The sequence below is a fragment of the Phocoena sinus genome, chromosome 18, assembly GCF_008692025.1.
Source record: "Phocoena sinus isolate mPhoSin1 chromosome 18, mPhoSin1.pri, whole genome shotgun sequence".
Classification (NCBI taxonomy): Eukaryota; Metazoa; Chordata; class Mammalia; order Artiodactyla; family Phocoenidae; genus Phocoena; species Phocoena sinus.
In genome coordinates, this window is record NC_045780.1 from 24908861 (window position 1) to 24931805 (window position 22945).

Genomic DNA, 22945 nt, shown 5'->3' on the forward strand with positions numbered 1-22945 from the left:
GTTTGTGACATAGACGTTGAGGACCGCAGGGCTGCTGTGAACTTTACACAGTGGCCCTGAGGGGTTTTCTGCAGCCTGTCTCCAAACGTACCTTCTCTTCATAAAGCATTATGAATTAACCATTAATGAAAAATTGTAGCTGTACCAATTCTAGGAATGGTGGCTTGATTAAATTTGCTTTTGTTGCATATATTATTATTGTGTATTATTATTGTGTTTTATGTTGCACTTCACCTTTGAAACAGTGGTCTTCAGTGCCTCTTGAGTATTTAGGTGCTTTTATACCATCTTGTTCTATACCCTGTGGTCCCCTTGCCACACCGTGTTGTAATTGATTTTTTAAAACATGTTTCCCACACTACTAAGATAAAGCCTTGTTGTTGTTGTTTTAATTTTAATTTTGTGTCTCTAGCAAATAGCACAGTGCCTGGCACATAGTGGCTGTTGAATAAATATGTGTTGAGTGAATTCCTGAAAGAAGGAAAAAGATTTTAAATGTTCATAATTAGGAGTATTATTTTATTGTATCTGTCATGAAGGAATTATAGATCGGTACCCTAACAGCTCCAGTCCTCAGAGATCCAGATGTGACTTCACCTAAACATTTCACACAGGACAGAGAATTACTGGTAGCACTGTCCTTAGAGAAGCCAAGTCCAGCCCAAATAGAATGCAGTACTGCGTATTTAATACCTTGTGGGCTCATCAAGGAATTTTCATCTAACACCTAAAAGAAATAAGCTTGAAGGTGGTAATAAAACATCATAGCACTACGTAAAAAGCTTAAAAGCTCTACAAAAAGGCTTAAGATGTTCCAAAATGTAATAACTTTTATTGAAAACAACGTATGTAGCAAACAGCATAGAGATAAAAAAGAGAAGGGGAAAAAAACCCCAGAACTCAGTCAAGCTACCTTAACACTTGCAGTAGTAAGGAGGAGAAATTGGAAGAAAGAGAGGTTAATAGCCTCTTAAGCCTAATGAGCTTTAGATTTGAAAAACTTTTAAAAAATATCTACCATGTGTCAAGCCTTTCTTAATACAGTAATTAAAACACACACACACACACACACACACACACACACACACACACACACTTCCAGGGCTCAAGTTGCCAGATTCTGTTACTATAGAGCGTGATGGAAGTACACACAGGTTACCGTGGTAGCATTGATGAGGTGATGGTCCCAGATTGCAATGATCCTGGAAAATGAGTTCACTAGGCAACGTTGAGAGAGAGTCTCAGGCAGAGACACTAGCATTTGCAGAGACGTGGCTATGTGAGAGTGTAGATTATTCAGGGAGCTACATCTAATTAATTGTCATGGCCAGAGCTGAGATTCAAATGGAAGAGTGATAAGAGATGAGGCTGATGAGTTAAAAGGTCAGATTATCTGGACCTTGCTAACTGAGGAATTTGGAAGCTATTCAGAAGTGAGGAAGCCGTTGAAAACTTGGAAGCACATTTCTACTTTTGTTAACTTTGCATTCATTCTTTAATGTTGTCTATGAGTTGGAACAAAGGCAGAGAGGGACTAGTTAGGAGGCTGTTTCGATAGTCCAGGTGAACCTTATGAAGGATCTGAACGAAGGCAGTGATAGTGGGGACAGAGTGGAGGGGACACATTGCAGGGCTATGTAGGAGGTAGGTAGAGTCAATGGAACTTTGTGTTGGATGAAAGTCAAAAAGGCTTCCTCATGGAGCACATAGTCTGCTGGAAAAGTAAGCAGAAGAGTGAAGAGAAAAAGATTCTACATTGCGCCCGTGATTGGAACACACAGTAGGAGAGTGATGGGGGATGAGACTGAGACCACATCAAAAAAGTAAGGAGCGACCCTTGTTCTAAAGGTATTAGGAGTCATTTAAGGAATTTGGAGGAGGAAAAAGTGACATGATTATGAACAGAGAAGTGACTGTCAGTACTGTGGAGAGCACATTGACTCAAGGAGAGACTGAAGTCAGAGATGCCACACTGGCTGATATAAACCTAGATGAAAGCTGTGGGGATGGAATAGAAATGGATAGATACAGTGGACTTTTAGGTGGCTAAGTAGCTTAGACTTGGTGTTTAATTGGCTTTTGATAAGGGCCAACTGAGATGGACAAGAAGATGATGATGATAGGGTCAGGTTGTAGAAGATGATGCTATTAATTGGGATAAGAAGTACAGGATAAAGAGTGAAGCTGAGGAGAAAGGAATGAGTCAAGTTTTGGATGTGATGAGTTCGAGGAGACTGGGAAACAGCTAGCGTAGTTCAATAGTTGCTCAGAAATATGGGGCTGGAGTCAAGAAGAAAAGTCTTGCTGTTGAAGATCAGTGTAAAGTGGTTGAAGCCATGGAGTGGATGAGAGGATTTAGGGAGAGCAGGGTCAGAAGTAACTCGTTGAGCACTGATGTGTGGGTCCCCAGCTCTGAACATAGCCCTCCCTCGCCCGGTGGATGCCCACGTACAAGTAGGCAGAAACTGCTCTGCCCTATACTGTGACCCCCCAAGAAAGCATGTAACAAGGTAGTGAAAGAGAACAAAAGAAGGAAGAAAATCAATATTTAAGGAACTGCTACCTAAAGAAGATACAAAAGACCATAGAGAGAAATTGTTAGAGAGATAAGAGGGAAACAGGAGAGAGAGACAACTGGGAGAGAAGACTTTTTTTTTTTTTTTTTGCGGTATGCGGGCTTCTCACTGCTGTGGCCTCTCCCATTACGGAGCACAGGCTCTGGATGCGCAGGCTTAGCGGCCATGGCTCACGGGCCTAACCGCTCGGTGGCATGTGGGATCTTCCCGGACCGGGGCACGAACCCGCATCCCCTGCATCGGCAGGCGGCACCACTGCGCCACCAGGGAAGCCCGGAGAGAAGACTTTTAAGAAATTGTCTATGGTACCAAGTGGGTACCAAGTGGGACAAGAGGTTAAGGAAAGAATTATATAGGCCGTGACCTTAGCCTTAGCTAATGTTTGTTGACTTGAATAAGTTAGGTGCAATGAGGGCATGAAGTAGAAGGACATGAGAAAAAGTTAAGAAGACTACAAGTATAGTTTAGATTATTTTTCAGTGTTTACATTGCTTTTTTACCTGCTCTCTAGGTGCTTATTCCAACTTTCCTATCTGTTCTTCATGCATATCAGCCCAGGTATTTCTGGAAGAACTTAATGTTGTCTGGAAATTGGCACTGATTTTTCATCTTACTTAGAAGGACGAGGTCTACAGACCACATTATCACTAGAACTCAGATTAAAAGAATGTTCTAGGGACTCCCCTGGTGGTGCAATGGTTAAGAATCTGCCTGCCAATGCAGGGGACACGGGTTCGATCCCTGGTCTGGCAAGATCCCACGTGTCGTGGAGCAACTAAGCCTGTGCACCACAGCTGCTGAGGCCTGTGCACCTGGAGCCCATGCTTCGTGGCAAGAGAAGCCACTGCAATGAGAAGCCCGTGCACGGCAACGAAGAGTAGGCCCCCGCTCACTGCACCTAGAGAAAGCCCGCACGCAGAGACGAAGACCGAACGCAGCCAAAAATAAATAAATAAATAAGTAAATAAATTTATATTTAAAATAAAAGAATGTTCCAGGGCTCCCCTTTAACTAGGATAACCATGTACCCTCCCTCATTTGCTTAAGATAGTCCCTGTTTACATTTGTTGTTCCAGCATATTAATAACACCTCTTTTTATTCTAAAAAGTATTCCAGAATGAACAAAATAGCTCACCCTACTTCAAACCTTGTTAAAACTCCAGTTCCATGGTTTATCTGCAAGCAGTTTTAAAAAATTAAAATTCCAAGATAAACGTTAAGGAATACTCATCTGTTCTTGAAGGAGGGAAAAAACTTTTCTCAATTTTTCTAAAAAAGAAACTCTGAAGGGAAGCCTTGCTTAATTAATGTGGCAAGAAAAAGGAAAATATTCTAGATGTCAAAAAATTCATAAACCAAGTTAAAAAGAGAAAAGTGAGTGGCAAACTAGAAAAATATCTGCAGCATATATGAGATAGAAAAGGTCAATTTGCCTTTTTTACAAATAGAGAACTACAGTAAGTACTTATGAGACCGTTATTGTTTTGATACAGAAAACCAAGAGAAAGTAATAGGGACATTAACTGTTCTGGGATATAGTTCTTCCTTCAACTCCCAGATGAGCCTTTGTGACCTACTTATGACTGTCCTATTTTTCAAGATACAAAAGAGCAACGTAATTTCCTCTGTGCCTATTGTGAACAGCTTTAATCTTGTTCTTTGATTGTATTGTGTCATGATTTGAATTTAAAAATATGGAAGTGAATAATATACTTTTAATTCTAAAGCTATATATACTTTGAAGGTAATGGTTAAGAAGAAGTCAATGTAAAATGTTCCATGGAAATCTCCAATTATTTTAGAAAGCCTTTGTATATTTGCATTAGTGTTAATTTAAATATTATATTAAATTATAAGCCAACACTGCATAGTACAATAGCTGAAAGATATTTGAGTTGAATCATAAAAACTCTTTGAAATACGTATTGGTCCGTGGTTGAGTCTTGCTAAGGGGGACCATTTCAGGTTTTCAGTGTCAGTGACCAAGTTGGTTATGTAACTTATTTATAACCACAGCATTACTTTTAATTTTTTTACATAATCAAATTGAGTATTGTCTATTATAATAGATGTTTTACTTTCCATGAAGATATCTTTATAGTTAACTTTCTTATTTCACCTTGATTGTGCAAAACACAATTAACCTCTAGTTGTTTTTCCTCTAGCACATGATAGTGATGGAAGATATGCTCAAAGACTTTCTTCTTGGAGAACACCTATTATTGGTTGGGAACCAGGTGAGTTATGGCTGGAACTCAGGTACTAATGAATAAATAATAGTAGCAGTTTAAAAGCAGTAAGTTTCTTTTCCTTGTTGGAGTACGTTTTTAGAAATGATTTTTTTCCCAGTTAAATGACTTGTTGAATTAAACAACAAGGGTCTTCTACCTTCTAAACCTTAGAATTACCTTATACGTATCTGCTCTTCTTTCCCACGTCTGTCACCCTAGCCCAGCTCGTCATCACCTATCACCTGGATTACAGCCGTGGTTTCCTAATATAGCTTCACCCCAACCTTACTTCCACTGTGGTCTACTCTTCACTCTGCAGCCAGATTGATACTTGTGAAAATAAAATCTAAGTCTCTCTTTTTTTGCTTAAATTTGCTCCCCATCGCCCTTAGGTGTAGGCTTGGCTCCCTCCTTTCCTGCATTTGGTGTTAGCTTGAGCCACTCTGAACTTCTTTCAGTTCTTTTTTTTTTTTTTTTTTTTTTTTTGCGGCACGTGTGCCTCTCACTGTTGTGGCCTCTCCCGTTGCGGAGCACAGGCTCCGGACGCGCAAGCCCAGTGGCCATGGCTCACGGGCCCAGCCGCTCCGCGGCATGTGGGATCTTCCCGGACGGGGCACGAACCCGCGTCCCCTGCATCGGCAGGCGGACTCTCAACCACTGCGCCACCAGGGAAGCCCCCTTTTTCAGTTCTTATCTCCCCTCTGGTCCTTGATGCATGCTCTTCTCTCTGCCTGGAGCACTCCCAGCCCCCTTCCCACACCCCTTTTCTCTAACTCCGGGACATGTTCCCTTGTACGTAGCTTTTAGGTTTCCCTGCTTCTACATAACTTCCTTCCATCTCTCCATCATCACACTCATCATATGTTACTGTATTTACATGTAGAATGACTGTCTTCCCAACTTGTCTATGTGCCCGTCAAGGGCAGGGACCATGGTTCTCTTGCTCATCTCTGTGTCCTCAGTTCCTGGCACAGTGCTTGCTGCTACCTAGTAGATATTGAATGTGTTTATGGAGGGAGTGGATAGACATTTTATATCTAGAGGCTTCTGATAATTTTCCTCAGTGAAATTAACAGACTCATAATGAACAGCACCTTTGGTTTTTTAAATTAGTTTGAAATTAAGGATAACAAGCTTTCAGAAGAAGTTTGGTCTTTTTGTTTTTTAACTTATTAGAACAATACATATTCTTAATTTAGTCCCTCAAACTTACAAAACAAATTTTTTTTTTTTTAATAAAAAAGGGCCAATTGAGTGGTTTACTGGTTGAGTTCACAGGTTTGGATGGAGGTCCAAACTGGCTAGAGGTCCAATTGCAACTCTTTCATAGATGGCTGTGACTTTGGGCAAATTGCTAATCTTACTAAGGCTCAGTCTCCTGATATCTAACCTAGGAATGCAAATCATGTGCTTGCTGTTGGGCTAATGTATGGGTCACATGAAATAATGCATGGAAAGCACTTCACACAGTCCCTGGCTCATGAGAGGTGCTCAGTTAGAATTAAATCTGTGGGTCACTCTGTTGTTAAAAAGGACTTTAATACTCTTTTATTTTTTTCTGAACAAGAATTAAAGGGTGAGCAATAGAGTATTCATGGTCTTTTTTTTTTTTTTTAACAATTGTTTTAAGGTTGCTTATTGCTGATCCATGGTCATTTTTCACTATTTAAAAAGTCCTGATGAGTCTATGTACCAGAGTGGGAGGCTGAAGATCAGTTAACAGTCCAGTATTCAGTACTTGATATTGAAGCCCAGGAGTTCAAGTTCTCATCTGACTCTGAAAACTGATGACTCTCATCTCACTTTGCAAAATGATGGCTTCATAGCCCAGAGTACCTCACAAACTTTTTATAAGTCGTTAAACCCTGGTATACTCAGTGTGTCTTTTTCAGGTCTTCTGTTGGTATTTGAATTGCCTTAGACACAGTCTGCTGGCATCTCAACAGCTGCAGACCAGAGAGTAGACCAAGAGAGTAGGCAAAGAAAGTAGACCAAGAATACACAGAGCTGGGGCTTGAGGAATAATTTTTGCTGAGGAGCAGGCTTTCAAAAGGAAGGCCCCTAGGGGTCAAATTATGATGTTCAAGCAGCTTTGAAATATCCTAGATGATACTGATGTCCTTGGGGTTTAGTGGGTGGGATACAGAAGGAGATTCCTGGTAAAGGCAGGGTTTACATTTGAGTTAGATAATAGAGTCAGGGTTTCACAAGAGTTGTCTAGGTTGAAAGGTTAAAGTTAGAGCCTAGCCAGTAACCAGAGAGACAGGGAGAACATTCTAACCCCTGGGAGCTGGGGAGAGCTATACAGGATGAGGGCTGAGGTGGAGTAGAGGATTGCTTCTTCTTTATGATAAATTAAAAAGAGGCTATGAAAGTGCTTTGAAAGTACTCTAGAGTGCTATACAAATGTTGATGTGAAATCCAGTATGCTACCTCTAGTCTATTTCAAGTCCCAAAGAAGAGAACAAGACACTAGGACAAAGGGCTAGGCATTGGGTAGAGCGAAGAGCAGCTCCCTCTCTACACATACATGGGGGGACCCCAGCATCCGGTGAGGGTGGGAGATCCCACTGGTTTTCAGGCTTGTGTAGAGTTGCCTAAGGGACCTCTGGGTAGAGCCTGCAAAAGATGCTCAGGAGGTGCAAGGCAGGAGGCAGGGACTTCACACAAACGTCGTCTGTCAGTCAGTGCTGTCACAAACCCTGCCTGTCATCAGCAGATCAGTGTCTTGCCTTCTTTTACCCCTAGACTGACACCCTCCACTTTGGAGAAACAGAAAAATTGAAAAATGGAGATTGTATTCATTATAAATTTGCTACACTTAGCTGGCGTTTTTCATGGCAGAAAGCTTTTTTATCCTTTCATTATAAACCTCTAAGACACTGATGGTCTTAGATTTTATAAGTAAATTCTGCTACCTGTGTCCATGAAATTAGCTAGTGAAAAAGTCTAAGTCTTTTAGGCTATCATTTGATGTCTTCCATTGTCTCATCCCGCTCCACTTGCAGCCTTGTGTCTGATTTCTCCCCTGGAATTCATGTCCTCAGATAAACACTCTGTTTTCCAGATACCTTCTTAGCAGTGTTATATTTTAGCCTTTGATTGTCACCAGCGTGCTCTCTTCTTTCTCCCATCTTTGCCTATTGAAATCCTTCCAATCTCAAAGGGCAGTATGGTGTCGTGGAAAAGCAGAAAGCTGGGAACACAGAGATCTATCTTCCTGTGCAGATTTTTCAACTCTGTATGTGATATTGGATAGATTGCTATTCCTCCTTAAAGGGCTTTGTCTTTTTTCTTTTCTTTGTTTCTTATCTATAAAATGATAGGATTGGAATGGGTGTTTTCTAAGGTCCCCCTGGCTGTAGTATTCCATCATATGCTTCTTTAATAAAGTCTTCCTGAACGCTGCAGCCTGAAGGTTTGGCCTCATTCTCTGAACTCTTACAGCACGTCATTTCTAGATTTCTTTTGACTTCTGTCAGACTTATGCGTCAACCTGCCACCTCTCTACTGAAAAGAGAGAGCCCCTTGATAAGTCTTGGTTATTTTTGCAACCTCCCTGATGCCTTGCATACAATAGACATTCAACAAATATATTTTAGAGGACTGCCTAGAATAAATTTCTAGTGAGTAGCCGAAATGATTTAGAAGTAATATGAATTTAAAATTTAGGCTTACTTGGTTTATTTTCAGGAGATTCTAAGACAAATTGACTAAATTTTTTATTCAGTAAATTTGCAACTGTTTGGTGAAGGAAACAGTGAATAAGACAGAATCTAGGGAGTAAGAGAAAATACTTAAGTGGCCCAGACAGCTGGGTATGATTATATTACTGATGGGATCTGATCAGAGACTGGCAGCATTATCACTAGGACAGAATAATGAAACACTAATTATTTAATTTTTCTAATAATTAAGTGCTAATTAGTAGTTAGCTAATTAAATGAGATATAACTTTGCACATACTTACATTTACCAAGACAGTGAGTGAAAATTGGATTTAAGGTGGCTGGTTAAAATCTAAACAGAAGCTCTGAGTGCTTTAGCCAACTTCAGTTCCTTTCAAACTTGTTTTCAAAAACTAACATCTGTGTTAAGATATGAACAAGATTCTATGGTTAGGCTTATATTTTTTCCCAGCTTTATTGAGGTCGAATTGACAAAAAAAATGCATTTAAAGTGTACAATGTGATGATTTGATATAACCATACATTCTGAAAGGATTTCCCCCATCAAGTTAATTAATATATCCATCACCTCACATATTTACCTTTTTTGTGTGAGAACATTTAAGTTTTACTGTCTTAGCAAATTTCAATTATACAATACAGTGTTATCAACTGTAGGCACCATGTTATACTAATATATAATATATATTATGATATATATCACTAATATATATATTATATAACTTTTATATATATATATGTATATATATATATAACTAATATATCCTCAGACCTTATTCACCTTATAAGTGAAAGTTTGTACCCTTTTACTAACCTCTCCCTATTTCCTCCACTGCTCAGATCCTGGCAATCACTTTTCTACTTTGTCTCTATGAGTTCAACCTTTTTTTTTTTCTTTTTAAGATTCCACATATAAATGATACCGTGCAGTATTTGTCTTTCTCTATCTGGCTTATTTCACTTAGCATAAGGGTCATTACGGTTAGACCCTTGATTGCTTCCATTTGGTTGTATGAGGGGGAAGGAGCCACCTGTAGTATTTGCTAGCAAATGCAGAGCAAGTGCCCCACAGGGATGTGTTTTTCTAAGGACTGGTGTGCAGTTATATGTTCTCTTTCCCCGTGCTTTCCTCTGAGTCCTGATCATCTAGGAGATATCTTTTTCAGGAGTATGTACCTTTGCAGTCATAGTAACTCAGGTCCTCTGTCGATACCTTTGAAAACACCCTACTTTATTTATCAGTGATATTTCAGTACCTTAATATCTTACACACCTTCTCATCTTCACCCTTTATCCGTCTTGTGAACCAAAACAATGAAAAAAGAAAAAGACCAGGAAGTGAAGCTACAGCTGGTAAGTTAAGGTCTACTGATGCTCAGCTGTCACTGGGTAGTGTCACTGGTGTTTTCCCTCAAATGAAAAGTGACAACCATCTGAAAAACACCTATTTCAATTACATGATTTAGTTTGAAACTAAGTAAACCATTTGTAGCAATTGATCAGGCTCCTTTTCTCTTTCTAAAACATTATATGATGACTACTCAAAAAAAAATCCCCAAAACAAAAAGACAAGTCAGTTAGAATTGAAGCCTTGCGGATTAAATATTGGCAGAGAAGCCAGTAGTGGTTGTTATAATTATACAATAAAGTGTAATGAATGCTGTTAATACAAACTGTCTATAGATTGATACAGTTTACCCATCCTTCTGTTTGCAAGCTAAAAACTGGCTGAAGTTCATGAAAGAAACTTTTCAATAGGCAAAGTTGTCAATTTAGAGATGTTTTGAAAGATTGCTGTTACCAGTAGCAACTTTTACAATGAGGAAATAAAAGGGAATAAGTGTTGATTTTGAGGTATCTCAAGGTTTATTATCTTTATTGAGCCAAATCCCATCTTTTCTTTCCATGTAATACAATCTTTTCTAAGAATCTTTGACGTTAGACAAGGTTTCATAACAGTTGGGAAGCTAAAAACAAGTCTATAAAATCACTTACCATAGCAAAATAAAGTAGGCCACATCTTCTTTTGGTGAAATAAAATTATTTCGTTTAATCTTTCCAATTTTCTTTATGGGATGTTATGGCACAGCACATCGACCCTCCAGTAAATGAAGCAGAATTGCTGCCTGTCAGCCAAAAGGGATAGGGTGCCCTGAAATTACACGTTTGATGCTCCATGTCGTAGAACCACTTTAGTATGCTGCTACATGCATTATATTCTACTTACTGTAATTACCACATCACATGTACCTTTCATACAATTAGGAGTTTCATGCTGGCTTTTTAAAAGAATCATAGCATGACTTTCTATTTATTTCAGCTTTACTGACAGGGAAAAAAGAGAAATGGCTATTTACTTTCAAGCCAGTAATGCTTTTTTTTGTTACAACTCTACTCAAGAATAAGCTTTCTTCCTCCCCATATCTTATTTTCTTTTGATTTGCAAAGCTATATTCTATTTGATATACAAAGTATTTGTTGTGAATATTTTGGGTTATAGATTGAGCCTATAGGTGCATAATGTTTTTGTTGTTTAAAAACTTCTTAAGAGGACTTCCCTGGTGGCGCAGTGGTTGAGAGTCCGCCTGCCGATGCAGGGGACACGGGTTCGTGCCCCGGTCCAGGAAGTTCCCACATGCCGCGGAGCGGCTGGGCCCGTGAGCCATGGCCTCTGAGCCTGCGCGTCCGGAGCCTGTGCTCCGCAACGGGAGAGGCCACAGCAGTGGGAGGCCCTCGTACCGCAAAAAAAAAAAAAAAACCCTTAAGAATAAACTTCTGTTTCTGAATAAGAATACTTACGTTTTGAGAGGTTGAAGGAAGAAATATTTTAGTAATGTGGCGTTCTAAAATGCTCAGGTACCCCCCTTACGTAAGAATTATTTTTTAAATATATAGTATTTGTTTTAATAAATGAAAAATTAATCATCTGCATATACTGTTTCCTGATTTCTGATGTTAGACAAATTGCAAAGCAAGTCATCAAAATTTAATTTATATTTAATGAGGCAAAATTAATACTTCACAATTACTTCTACATGAATATAGTCCAATAATTTGCCAGATTTGTCAACCTTTTTGGTTTTTTTCCCATTTTAAGCGAGTCCTTTGTATCATTTTACCGGATAATAGCACTCTGGTGAAATATTTATACTTAAGCTGTCCTTGTATTCCACAGTCTGTATTTTTTACCTTTACCAAAATTCTAATATATTTTGTCTTCCTTAAAAAATAGTCAGCTCTGGCTGATTTTCATAGGGGAGGCCTTCTCTGTCTGACTTTCATGTGCTTTATGTTTCTAGAGTACTGATTCTTTAGGTACTCTTTCCAATCCCTTGGCACTTTCTGATCTATCGCAGTGAGATAAATCTTAGAAAGCAACTCTTAATTTTATGAATATTTTCCTGCTAAAAGTTGAAAGTGGCTCCCCCTTGCCTATCAGATAAAATCTCTTTCATAGGGAAACACTCAAAACAACCTATGACCTGGTTCCAAACTTCTTGTATAGTTTTAGGTCTTCCAGATCAGAGTTTCTTAGCCTCCCTAAGTATACTATGCCCTTTTGTTCTCCCAGCCATTTTTCATATTGTTTGTTTCATATGGTGCTTCTTCCCCTCATCTTTGCCTATGAAAATCCTACAGTTTTCAAGAGCTCGAATTTTTTTCCTCTATGAGGCCTGTCTTAGACACCCCCAAATAGAAATAATCTTGTTTTCCTCTGAACGTTTATAGTATTTTATCACTATCTAATCCATCTTTCTCTTAAGGTTGTTGTGATTTTTTAATTTCATCTATAATTGAATTACAAATTTCTTATGAGCAAGGATTAAAAATAGTAATAATTGTTATGTTTTACAATTTCCAATATACTTTTAAAAATCATTTCATTTAGTTCTACAGCAACGCTTTGGGATAAATATTTTTATTTTCCATACTTTACAAATAAGCAGACTGAAACTCGAGGTTAAAATATTTGCTCAAGATCACATAGCTAGTTAATGATTGAGTTAGGACTCAGATCTCCAAAGCTCATGCATTTTTTTCACCCTACCACACTAACTCTTATACTAGTAATACAACAACAACAATAATAGTGTATAATAATAGCTCACTTATGTTGAGTGCTTATAAGAGGCCAGGAACTATGCTTTACATACAGAGTACAGGGCATTTAAAAATTTTCTATTATGAAATTTTTTAATATATTCTATAAAAAGTAGGGTATATAATGAACTCCTTTGTACCCATAACTTAGTTTCAACAATTATCAGCATTTTGTTCATCTTGTTTTATCTGTATTGAACATACTATCTATATGTTATCTTTTAATACATCATTCTTTCACATGATGCATTTTTCGTACAGTAGCTCAGTTTTTATCTCTGATATGATCACAATCCCATTATTACACCTAACAAGTTAATAATAACCCCTTAATATACTCTGAAACCCTGTTTTCCTCACTTATCTCCAAAGTGTCATTTTACAGTTGGTTTGTTTCAGTCAGCATGCAGACAAAGCACGATCATTGCATGTAGTTGATGTACCTCCTGAGTCCCTTTGAAAGTTGAAAGATACATTCTCCTGTTTTCTTTATCCTTACAGGTATTGACCCACTTTCATGAATATAAACATTTTATCAGAATTACACCAATATCAATGAACTTCCAACGAGGAAGTATCTTCTAAAGTAAATTTCATTAAGCCAATTTAACTTCTTGATTAATTTACATAATGAAATTAAACCATATTCACTTCTTCCAGGCTAGAAATTTCTTTTTTTTTTAAATAAATTTATTTTATTTTTGGCTGCGTTGGGTCTTCGTTGCTGTGTGAGGGCTTTTCTCTAGTTGCGGTGAGCAGGGGCTACTCTTTGTTGCAGTGCGCGGGTTCTAGGCGCATGGGCTTCAGTAGTTGTGGCACAAGGGCTCAGTAGTTGTGGCTCGTGGGCCTAGAGCACAGGCTCAGTAGTTGTGGCGCACGGGCTTAGTTGCTACACGGCATGTGGGATCTTTCCGGACCAGGGCCTGAACCCATGTCCCCTGCATTGACAGGTGGATTCTTAACCACTGCGCCACCAGGGAAGCCCTAGAAATTTCTTTCTGAATTTCTTCCCAGCCTTTTTTTCCTGAATTTTCATAGCATTTAATTTTGAAATCAGTAAACATACATTTAATACTCACTAAGGAGGACTCTATACATATTGTCATTACATAATTCTATATAATCCTTTGTATCTCATACCATCTATTAATTAGAGGCTTGTCATTAATGGGCTTAGTTTTCTCCTGGTATAGGCTTAGTAAATGTTTGTTGAATTATTTAGTATTGAGATGCTGTGAATATTTTATTGCCAAAATTAAAGAATGTGTGAATTTTGTTAATTAATGATTTGGACTGAGCCCTGGCAGATTGCTAATGTGTCACAGCAGAAATATACCATGTTGCTAGGCCAGAATAATTATCTAATGTCTGTAGAGGGGCTGAAGAGTGTGTCCAGAAATTTTCCCGCCTGTGTCCCCAGCAAGTCGTGGCAGCAGGGAATTTGATAACTAAATGTGCCTTGTTTCTAGTAGCGATGGCGGCCTAGGAGTTCTAAGGCTATGAAATATTTGGTTTCATCAGATATAATGACACTCATCTTTATTTTATATTACATTATTTTGTATCCTTTCTCAAACCTCTTGCTATGAAGTTGCCTGAATTGCAATATGGAAATTCTTTGCCATGCTGCTCATTTTCTCTAACATTCAGTTTATCTGTCCAGTGTTTCTTAGTGAATATTTTTCTTGCCTTTGTTCTGAATTTGTGTGTTACTTTTGTAGACAGATTGATTTTTTTTTTCCCACAGTATTTGTTATGGATGCTTTGGTCATACCTAATGACCAAACTAGCAAAGAATATATCTTTGCCGTTTATAGCAACACATTATTTCAAAGGGAAATTGCAGGGAGGTGGATTTTTTTTTTTTTTTTTTTTTTTGCGATACGCGGGCCTCTCAGTGTTGTGGCCTCTCCCGTTGTGGAGCACAGGCTCCGGACGCACAGGCTCAGCGGCCATGGCTCACAGGCCCAGCCGCTCCACGGCATGTGGGATCTTCTCGGACCGGGGCTCGAACCCATGTTCCCTGCATCAGCAGGCTGACTCTCAACCACTGCGCCACCAGGGAAGCCCCAGGGAGGTGGATTTTATTATTCCTGTTTGAAAAGGAGGTTTTGACTTTGCCAGGGAACTTTATAAATATGTTTAAAGCCATGCAAACTGGTAGTGCAATTGAAAAGCATGTTATTTTGTCTGACTTCCAGGTACCGTTTTTTGAATCTGTTACAGGGAGCCCATTTATGGAAATGTTTGGGATTGTGTACTATTTAGTTTTAATTTTTTTCTGATTACATAACTAATGCATGTTCACTGAGAGAATTTGGAAAACAAGAAACTTCCAGTGAGTCATAAAGCAGTGACCTCTCATTTTGTTATTGGATTAAAGAATATTAGAATAAGATAGTGTTTAGAGATCAGCTTGTCTAGGCCCTCTTTATTCAAATGAATAAAGATGGTGGTAGAAACCTGCACCTGAGACAGATTAAGGAGGGATTATTGTCTGAGTCTCCCAACTGCTAGTATAGGGAGTATATTTTCAGGCACTTTGGACAAAGAATTAGAAGTTTCAACGTTTGATGGAAATTTTATGGTTATAGAAAAGCAGCCGCAATTTATTTCTCCTGACTTTGTTGTAATGTTAGTTTTCTCGTTGTTATTTTTGACTGTAATTGGTATTTGTTGATGATATCCATACAGTAGCTCTTCTAAAAGGAAAATTAGGACCCTATGAAAAAAGTCTTTAAGTATTATACAAACTGAGCTATGAAAATTATTGAAGAATTAGGGGGAACTGGAAGGAAGGCCCAAACGTAAGAGGCTTCAGAGAGCATGAGGGAAAGCTGAACACCGGCTGTGGCAAACACTCACTTGGTGTCCATTTCAAAAGTTACTGCAGAAGAAAAGTTCCAGCTTGACTTCCTCACCTTCTCCCTCCTGAACCTTGGATACCATACAGGGAGTTCCTGGACACATGTTTTAGACTATTTTATAATCTTGGAGTAACTGATCTTTGACTCCACGACATTAGCCTATAAACTCTCATGTAAAGCAATTCAGGGAGGCTACCTCCTGACATTCTGTTTTGCCATATAGTGAAACAGAAAACAGCCCAATCTTTTAAGTCAGAGTGGATTTGCCTTCAAAATCCCATTGTGTGCAGGGTCTTAATTGCTTAGAACTTAAGTTTGCTTTTCTCTAAAACAGGAGCCTTATCTCCTACTGACATGGCTGGCTTGAGGATTTGAGTGGTAAAGCACTGAAAGGGTGTGTATGCGTATAGCAGCGGGCTCCATAAATGCCAGTTTCCTCCTCTTTGTTGACACAAAGGGAGCAGAATGTTCTTGAAAGAGGTTTCTACCTCCTTTAGCAAGAGCACATCATACGACTGCCCTTTCCTTTTTGTCCCGTCTTTCCTCAAATGTTAATAGTTATTACCTGCAGGTTACATGTGCGTGCCGGTGAGAGAGACACGGAAGAGGGCCGATCCCGGCCTCCAGGAGTGTGTCTTTCTGCCGAGGCACCTGACACATCACTAAGGTACAGTGTGGTGAGGCCTGTGAAAGACAGTGGTTTAGGGACGCGAAGAGGAAACCATGCTGGTGCTCCGAGTTGAAGGAGAGAAAGCATTGGGAGAATCAGGCAGAGCTTCAGAGAAGCTGGGACATTTCATCAGAACACTAAGGAGTGAGTGGAAGATGGCAGAGAGATGGGGAAAGGCAGCCTAAATGAGTCAGAAAAAACAACCTCAGCAAAGAAGCAGCAGCACAAAGGTTCTGGAGACGGCTGGCTGCTGTTGGGGTGAGACTTAGCAGAGGGCCAGCATGGCACGCTTGCAAGTTCATCCGCTGTGAGGGATCCTTCAACATTTCCATCCCAGGACAATTACTCTTAGCCCAGATCCCACCCCTAGACCCATTTTCTCTTGTCTGCTCTCCGCTCCTCTTTAGCCCTTTTCTTCTACTCTGCTCCTTGCCCCCCTTGACAAGATATGGATAGACTTTCCCAGTCCTGTATCTTCTAGTTCAGGAAGGCAAGCTCTTTTTCTTTACAGGATTTTACTTATTATCTCTCTGAGGAAACAGGCTAACTGAAATAATGAGCCTGAGAACGTTGAAAGAGTCCCAGAATCTTTCAAAGTTCTTGAAGTCATGTCTCTGATCCTTTCTCTCACAGAAGCTGGTAGCAGGTTTACCTCCTGTCCTCGTGTCTGTGGGGCTGAATATAGCCCTTCCTCCTCCTAACCCCGAAAAGGGCTGTGTGACTCCTACCTTTGTGAAGGTCCTTCTTTCTAGTATGTTGTCACAGAGAACACAATGGGATGGAACGGTAATGATAACAGTAAGCATCCTCCTCATGAGACAGTTTGTAGTTTGTTGTTGTTTTTTTTTTTTGTGGTACGCAGGCCTCTCACTGTCGCGGCCTCTCCCGTTGCGGAGCACAGGCTCCGGACGCGCAGGCTCAGCGGCCATGGCTCATGGGCCCAGCCACTCTGCGGCATGTGGGATCTTCCCGGACCGGGGCACGAACCCGTGTCCCCTGCATCGGCAGGCGGACTCTCAATCACTGCGCCACCAGGGAAGCCCAACAATTTGCAGTTTTTAAAATCTCTCATTCTACAGGTTGCTTCTCCCTTTTAAAATTTTCACTCACTAAATAGTTTCCTCAGTAAGAGTCAATTATGATGTAAAAAGTATTTATTTTGTGCGTTTTAAAATTAAAGGATACAGATTGTATATACAGAATAATGACGAGTAAAGGTAAATATGCACAGGAACAAAATGAAAACGGTAGCAGATTTATTTTGGCAGTTACACATGGGGTAGTGTTTTGTTTTCGAAATTTCCAATTAAGAAAAATGAACATGTGTCGTTTTTATAATGGAAAAATAAGATACTATTTATGTATTTATTCAATTAAAAGTAATCCTGAGGATTTTCTGTTCTAGGTGAAAATGATGACTGGAAAGAGCAAATTGCTGTAACTGTTTCTTTTTGCTCAGGATATTGACAGAAATTCCTTCCTAGGTCGTGTTTTAGCATTTCCTTGAAGGAATAATCAGAGCTTTTCAAATGAAGCCAGAAATGACCTGATGAGATCTCTGTTTTATTTTATTTTATTTATTTATTTATTTTTTTTGCAGTACGCGGGCCTCTCACTGTTGTGGCCTCTCCCGTTGCGGAGCACAGGCTCCGGACGCGCAGGCTCAGCGGCCATGGCTCATGGGCCCAGCCGCTCCGCGGCATGTGGGATCCTCCCAGACCGGGGCACGAACCCGTGTCCCCTGCATCGGCAGGTGGACTCTCAACCACTGCGCCACCAGGGAAGCCCATAAACTGCCTTTTTTTAAACTAGACTTTCCTCTCCCACCCAGCAAATGCACTTCCCCTCCCCTATTTCTTGTGTCGTAAGTAGCATCACCTTCCACCCTGTGGCCCAAGACAGAAAGGTTGATTTGTCCAGCTCCTCGTCCCCACATCCAGTCCATCACCAAGTCCTGTTAGTTCTTTCCCTTAAATCTCTCTTAAATACATTCATTTCTCTCTGTTCCTTACTTTAAGCCACCTTCATCTCCTGCCTGAGCTTTCTAAGGAGTTTCCAAAGGCTTTCCTTTGCTTTCAGTCTTGCTCTCTGCCAGATCATTTCACCAGAGTGATTTTCCAAAAATGAAAATCTGATCCTATTACTCCTCTGCTTCAGTGGCCTTTTGGTGCTTTCAGGAAGCGGTCCAAACGCTTTTATGTGGCTTCCAAGACTTCCAGAGCTAGACCCTGCCTCCTGCTCTAGCCTCCTTTCTCACCCTTCTTCATTCTTGCTGCTTGACATCCCTCAGACCTGTCCAGCTCTCCAGCTGACTAGTACCCACAAGTCTTTACACATACGGTTCTCCCTTCCTGGAACACTCCTCTTTCTGCTCCTTCCCTTTACCTCTTTAATTCCTTGATATTTCAACTGAAATATCACTGTGCATAGTGGGACTTCCTGAGCCCTTAGTTAAGTCTTCAAGCCTTTTGGATGTCCCACAGCAGAACACTTATTACATATATATCTATTATGTTTGCTTAATTGTCTGTGTTTCCTACTAGATTGTAAGCTATGAGTGTGGCTCAGGGGCTGTAGCTATTTTATTTACCGTTGTATCCTACTCAGCTAGTGCAGTACCTATAACATTAGGTGCTAAAACAGTTGATAAATTAGACAAGGGAGATAAGAAAGGGAGGAAGGAGAGGAGATAGAGAGAGGAGAGGAGAGAGGGAGAGGGAGAGGGAGAGGAAGGAAGAAAAAAGAAAGAAAAAGAAAGAAGGAAGGAAGGAAAGAAAGAAAGAAAGGGAGGGAGGGAGGAAGGAAGGAAAGAAAGGGAGAGAGAAAGAGTGAGAGAGTGGGAGGGAGGGAGGAAGGAAAGAAGAAAGAAAGAGTGAATGAAAGAAAGAAAGGGAGGGAAGGAGGAAAGAAGGAAGGAAGGAAAAAAGTTTTTCAAATAGAGACTACAAAGATTCTAGTGACAGTTTGAATGAGATCAGGGTTTGAATGAGACGGTTTGAATGAGATCAGATTGACAAAAACATTCTGAGGTTCATTCATTGAGCAGCTGGGTACATGACAATACTGTTATATTGGGGTTAAGAAAAAAGAAGAGTAAGTCTGGGTGGAAACATAATGAGTTTAGTATGAATATCTGGTGCAGAAGTTCAGTTGACAATTAGGAATAGGGAATCTCATCTCAGCTAGAGCTTAGGAAAGAAGTGTGAGCCATATGTGATGACTGAAGTCAAGGGAGTGTGAGGGAGTGGGTGAGATTCCCAGAGACAGTATATGGAACTAGAAGACATCTGAGGTTGGAGTTCTGAAGACCCTAACCTTTGTTAAAAACAAGACAACTGGCCCCAGATGGAGTCACCTATGCTAAATCCTACGTCACAAAACCCAGACTTAACTAGGTAACCGTTTCAGCCTCTCCCAGAAATGGAATCTTAAACCAGTCAATGAGGAATCACTGGTCAGCACCAGTGAGGTCATTTGCCTGATAGACCCCCTGCCTTCCCCTAAAGGAAAGTGACCTTGTCCCAACCTAGTATAACAATTTTGCTAGTATAACTTCCTTGTCCTGCTCTCTTCTGCCTATAAAAGTCTTTCATTTTGTACAGCTCCTCAGAGCTCCTTTCTATCTGCTAGATGGGATGCTGCCCAATACATGAATCACTGACTAAAGTCAATATGCTCTTTAGGGGCTTCCCTGGTGGTGCACGGGTTAAGAATCCGCCTGCCAGTGTAGGGGACATGGGTTCGAGCCCTGGTCTGGGAAGATCCCACACGCCGCAGAGCAACTGAGCCCGCGCACCACAGCTACTGAGCCCACGAACCACAACTACTGAGCCTGCACGCCTAGAGCCTGTGCTCCGCAGCAAGGGAAACCCCCGCTCGCCACAACTAGAGAAAGCCTGTGCACAGCAATGAAGACCCAACGCAGCCAAAAATAAATAAATAAATTTACTTTAAAAAATAAGATCTTTAAAATTTACTCAGTTGAATTTTTTTTTAAACACATTTATAGAAGACATAGCAAAAGAGCTTCTTAGTGGCAGCCTGGGACTTCACATTGCATTGTCCTACATTTATGGGCCTTGTAAGCTCCTAAAACAGTGCTCAGGAGGAGTTTGAAAAGGCATGGCTGATTCTGTAATTTTGCAAGTGGGGAGGGAGCAGGACCTCCCCATAGTAGTTTTTCATGACTTGTTTCTTTCAAGAAATCCTTTGTGTTTCTGACATTACAATGCATTTATGATATATGTTTTTCTCTAGGTTTCTTGAACAGAGCTGATATATCAACACACATTTTACTCACCTGAATTTATTTACTTAAAATTTTACATTGATTGCGACACGCCATTTAAAGCCCACATGGCTATTTTACCATACACTCGAATGTGAACATTATAAGAAATCAATGTGTTATTTATTGCTGGAACGTATGTTACAGAACTCAGCTTTTTTAACTACTTCTACTCTTCCCACACAACCCACTTGTTAAAAGATTTACATCCCATTAATAGAGTATTCCACCTCTAAGTGAAGACTTTAAAATGGAGCAGTAGCATGGGAGTGGATTCCATTTTTAGCAGTCTGTCTGCTACGAAAGGACAGCAACTCTCTCCATCAGTAAGTGGTAAGGAAATGAGGGCATTTCTAGGAAGAGCAGATATAGTTGAGACATTAATAAACCCTGGTTATAATTTTAGGTTTCCAAGGTTTTAAAGGACTAAAAAGTAGGATAAAAGGAGAAGAAATTAGTGTTTGATTAAAACAGAAGTACAGTATTATATTTATCTTTATATAACTAAAACCACACTTCTGAAGAGCTGATTAGAAAAGTCATTGTTTTTACACTTACTTGATTTCCTTTAATGCCATTCTTCACATCTGAAATAGATAATATTCTGCTCTAATGTCTGCACTTCAATGTAAAATTATAGAATAGAAAAAACAAGTCACAGAAGGTTAAAAATAATTATGAATTTCCTTTTAAATAAGAACTTAGAGCTACTGTATTTAGAAGTAAACTTTTTTTTGAAAAAACCTTTATGTCATAGAAGATGTGCTATATACGTTTACTCGTTTGGTTTTCATTAACAATAAGCTAAAACAGTAAGTAGGTTTTGGTAAGAGATTCTTCTGGTTTGTTTTACCTCCAAACAAAAGTTACTTTTAATGCTTCTTTGTGTAATTACAGGGCGTAGGAAAAAACAAGATTGTTGATAGATTCCTTCACCTGCTCAACAGACCTCGAGAATATATCCAGCTGCACAGGTAAGAGGATAAAACCCACAACCTCTTAAGATCTGGTTTAGTCATTTATTTTGCTCCCAGTACAATTTAAAAATACTTTCTTAAAGGCCCATTTTTAATACACCAGTTTAATTTCTGTTCCTCCTACTGTTATCTCTCCTCTCCTTAAAAGGTAATAAAACCATGCAAAATTTATTTTTAAAGTTACTAATGCTTTATAAACATGAATTAATAGATATTTTGTGGACAAAGAGTGATGAACATTACATTCAGGAAGCAGTTTTCATCAACATAAAGGCTCCTAAATTAGAAGAAAAATATGTAGAGACTAAGCCCACTCTCTAACAGGAAGCTAAAATAGCTCACAAGGAGAAACATAAGCTATATGAATCTCAGGTGTGAGATAAGGAAGTCAAAACTATGAAGCAGTAAGTTATTAGTCTCCTTGCCTTCTTTGAAAACACATTGTGGATTATTTAATTTTGCGTGGTCAGAATGCTGGTCCAGGGATAGCTTTTAATCAAATAGATTTTCTCAACATGGATTGTTTTTAGCTTTATCAATGAACCTGTTCTGAATATTTTAAAAATAAAATATAAGCAGCAGATCCACCAAAGGGGAGATAGAAAAAAAAAATCAAGGAATATACCAAGTAATAAGCAACTTAAAAGTAGACTGAATTGTTATTGTTTTAATCCCAGGAAATTAACAAAAATATTGTGTAGTGGAAATAACACTGGATTGAGTTACAAGAATTGGTTTCTGGTTTGGATCCTTTCACTAAATAATGATGTGTTCTTGAGAGGAAAATGTAGGAGAAAAGAAGGTAGAGTTAGTGGACTAAAGGAGAAAGAGAAGAGGACCAAAGTGAAGCTGAGAGATGGTCAAAAACTCCTTCTTGGCATTTACACCTCTGGCTGTGATGGAGTAACTAGTACCAGGTTAGTCCTACCACAGTAAAGAGCTATAAAACTGGACAAGACTCACAAATACTGGGAAAGGAACAACCACTAGGGACTGGTGAGCTGAACAATTACCAGAGTTCCCACATGGTTAAGAGACTTCATTAAACTTACTCCTGGTATTCACAAGATATCCTGTAAAGTTTATGCTTTAGAAGTAGGATCAATCTGCCCCTAGAGTAAAAGCTACTTTATGCCTACCCTTAATAAGTTTAAAAATAACGCTTGAGAAAACACGGATGTTTGCTTTTTAACCCTATTTTGTAAGTTTTTCTCATACAAAATGATTTTAAAAGTTAAGGGGATGTATGTTGGGGGAAAACGTTTTGAAAAAAATCAAGCTGATTCAGAAGTGAATTAACTGCTTAGCTGAACAAACTTACCGAGCAATGAAAGAAGACTACAAAATCCAAACATTTAACAACAGATCATTCACAGTATGAAGCATTCAATAGAATATTACTAGGCATACAGATAAGCAGAAAATAGACCCCAAATGGTCAATAGAAATAGACCCTAAAATGACAGATGATAGAATTAGCAGACAAGGACTATAAAACAGTTGCCTTAAATATGTTCAAGCATATAAAGGGCATATAAAGGGGGA

General features: G+C 39.4%; 1 protein-coding gene across 1 annotated transcript in view; it reads left to right on the top strand.

Moving 5' to 3' along the window:
* Positions 1–22945, top strand: part of VWA8 (von Willebrand factor A domain containing 8) — a 387125-nt gene that overhangs the window by 174701 nt on the left and 189479 nt on the right. The window contains exons 23-24 of the mRNA XM_032610892.1: positions 4743–4814; positions 21321–21397. Coding sequence (XP_032466783.1) covers positions 4743–4814; positions 21321–21397 — 149 coding nt within the window. The remainder of the gene's footprint in view (positions 1–4742; positions 4815–21320; positions 21398–22945) is intronic.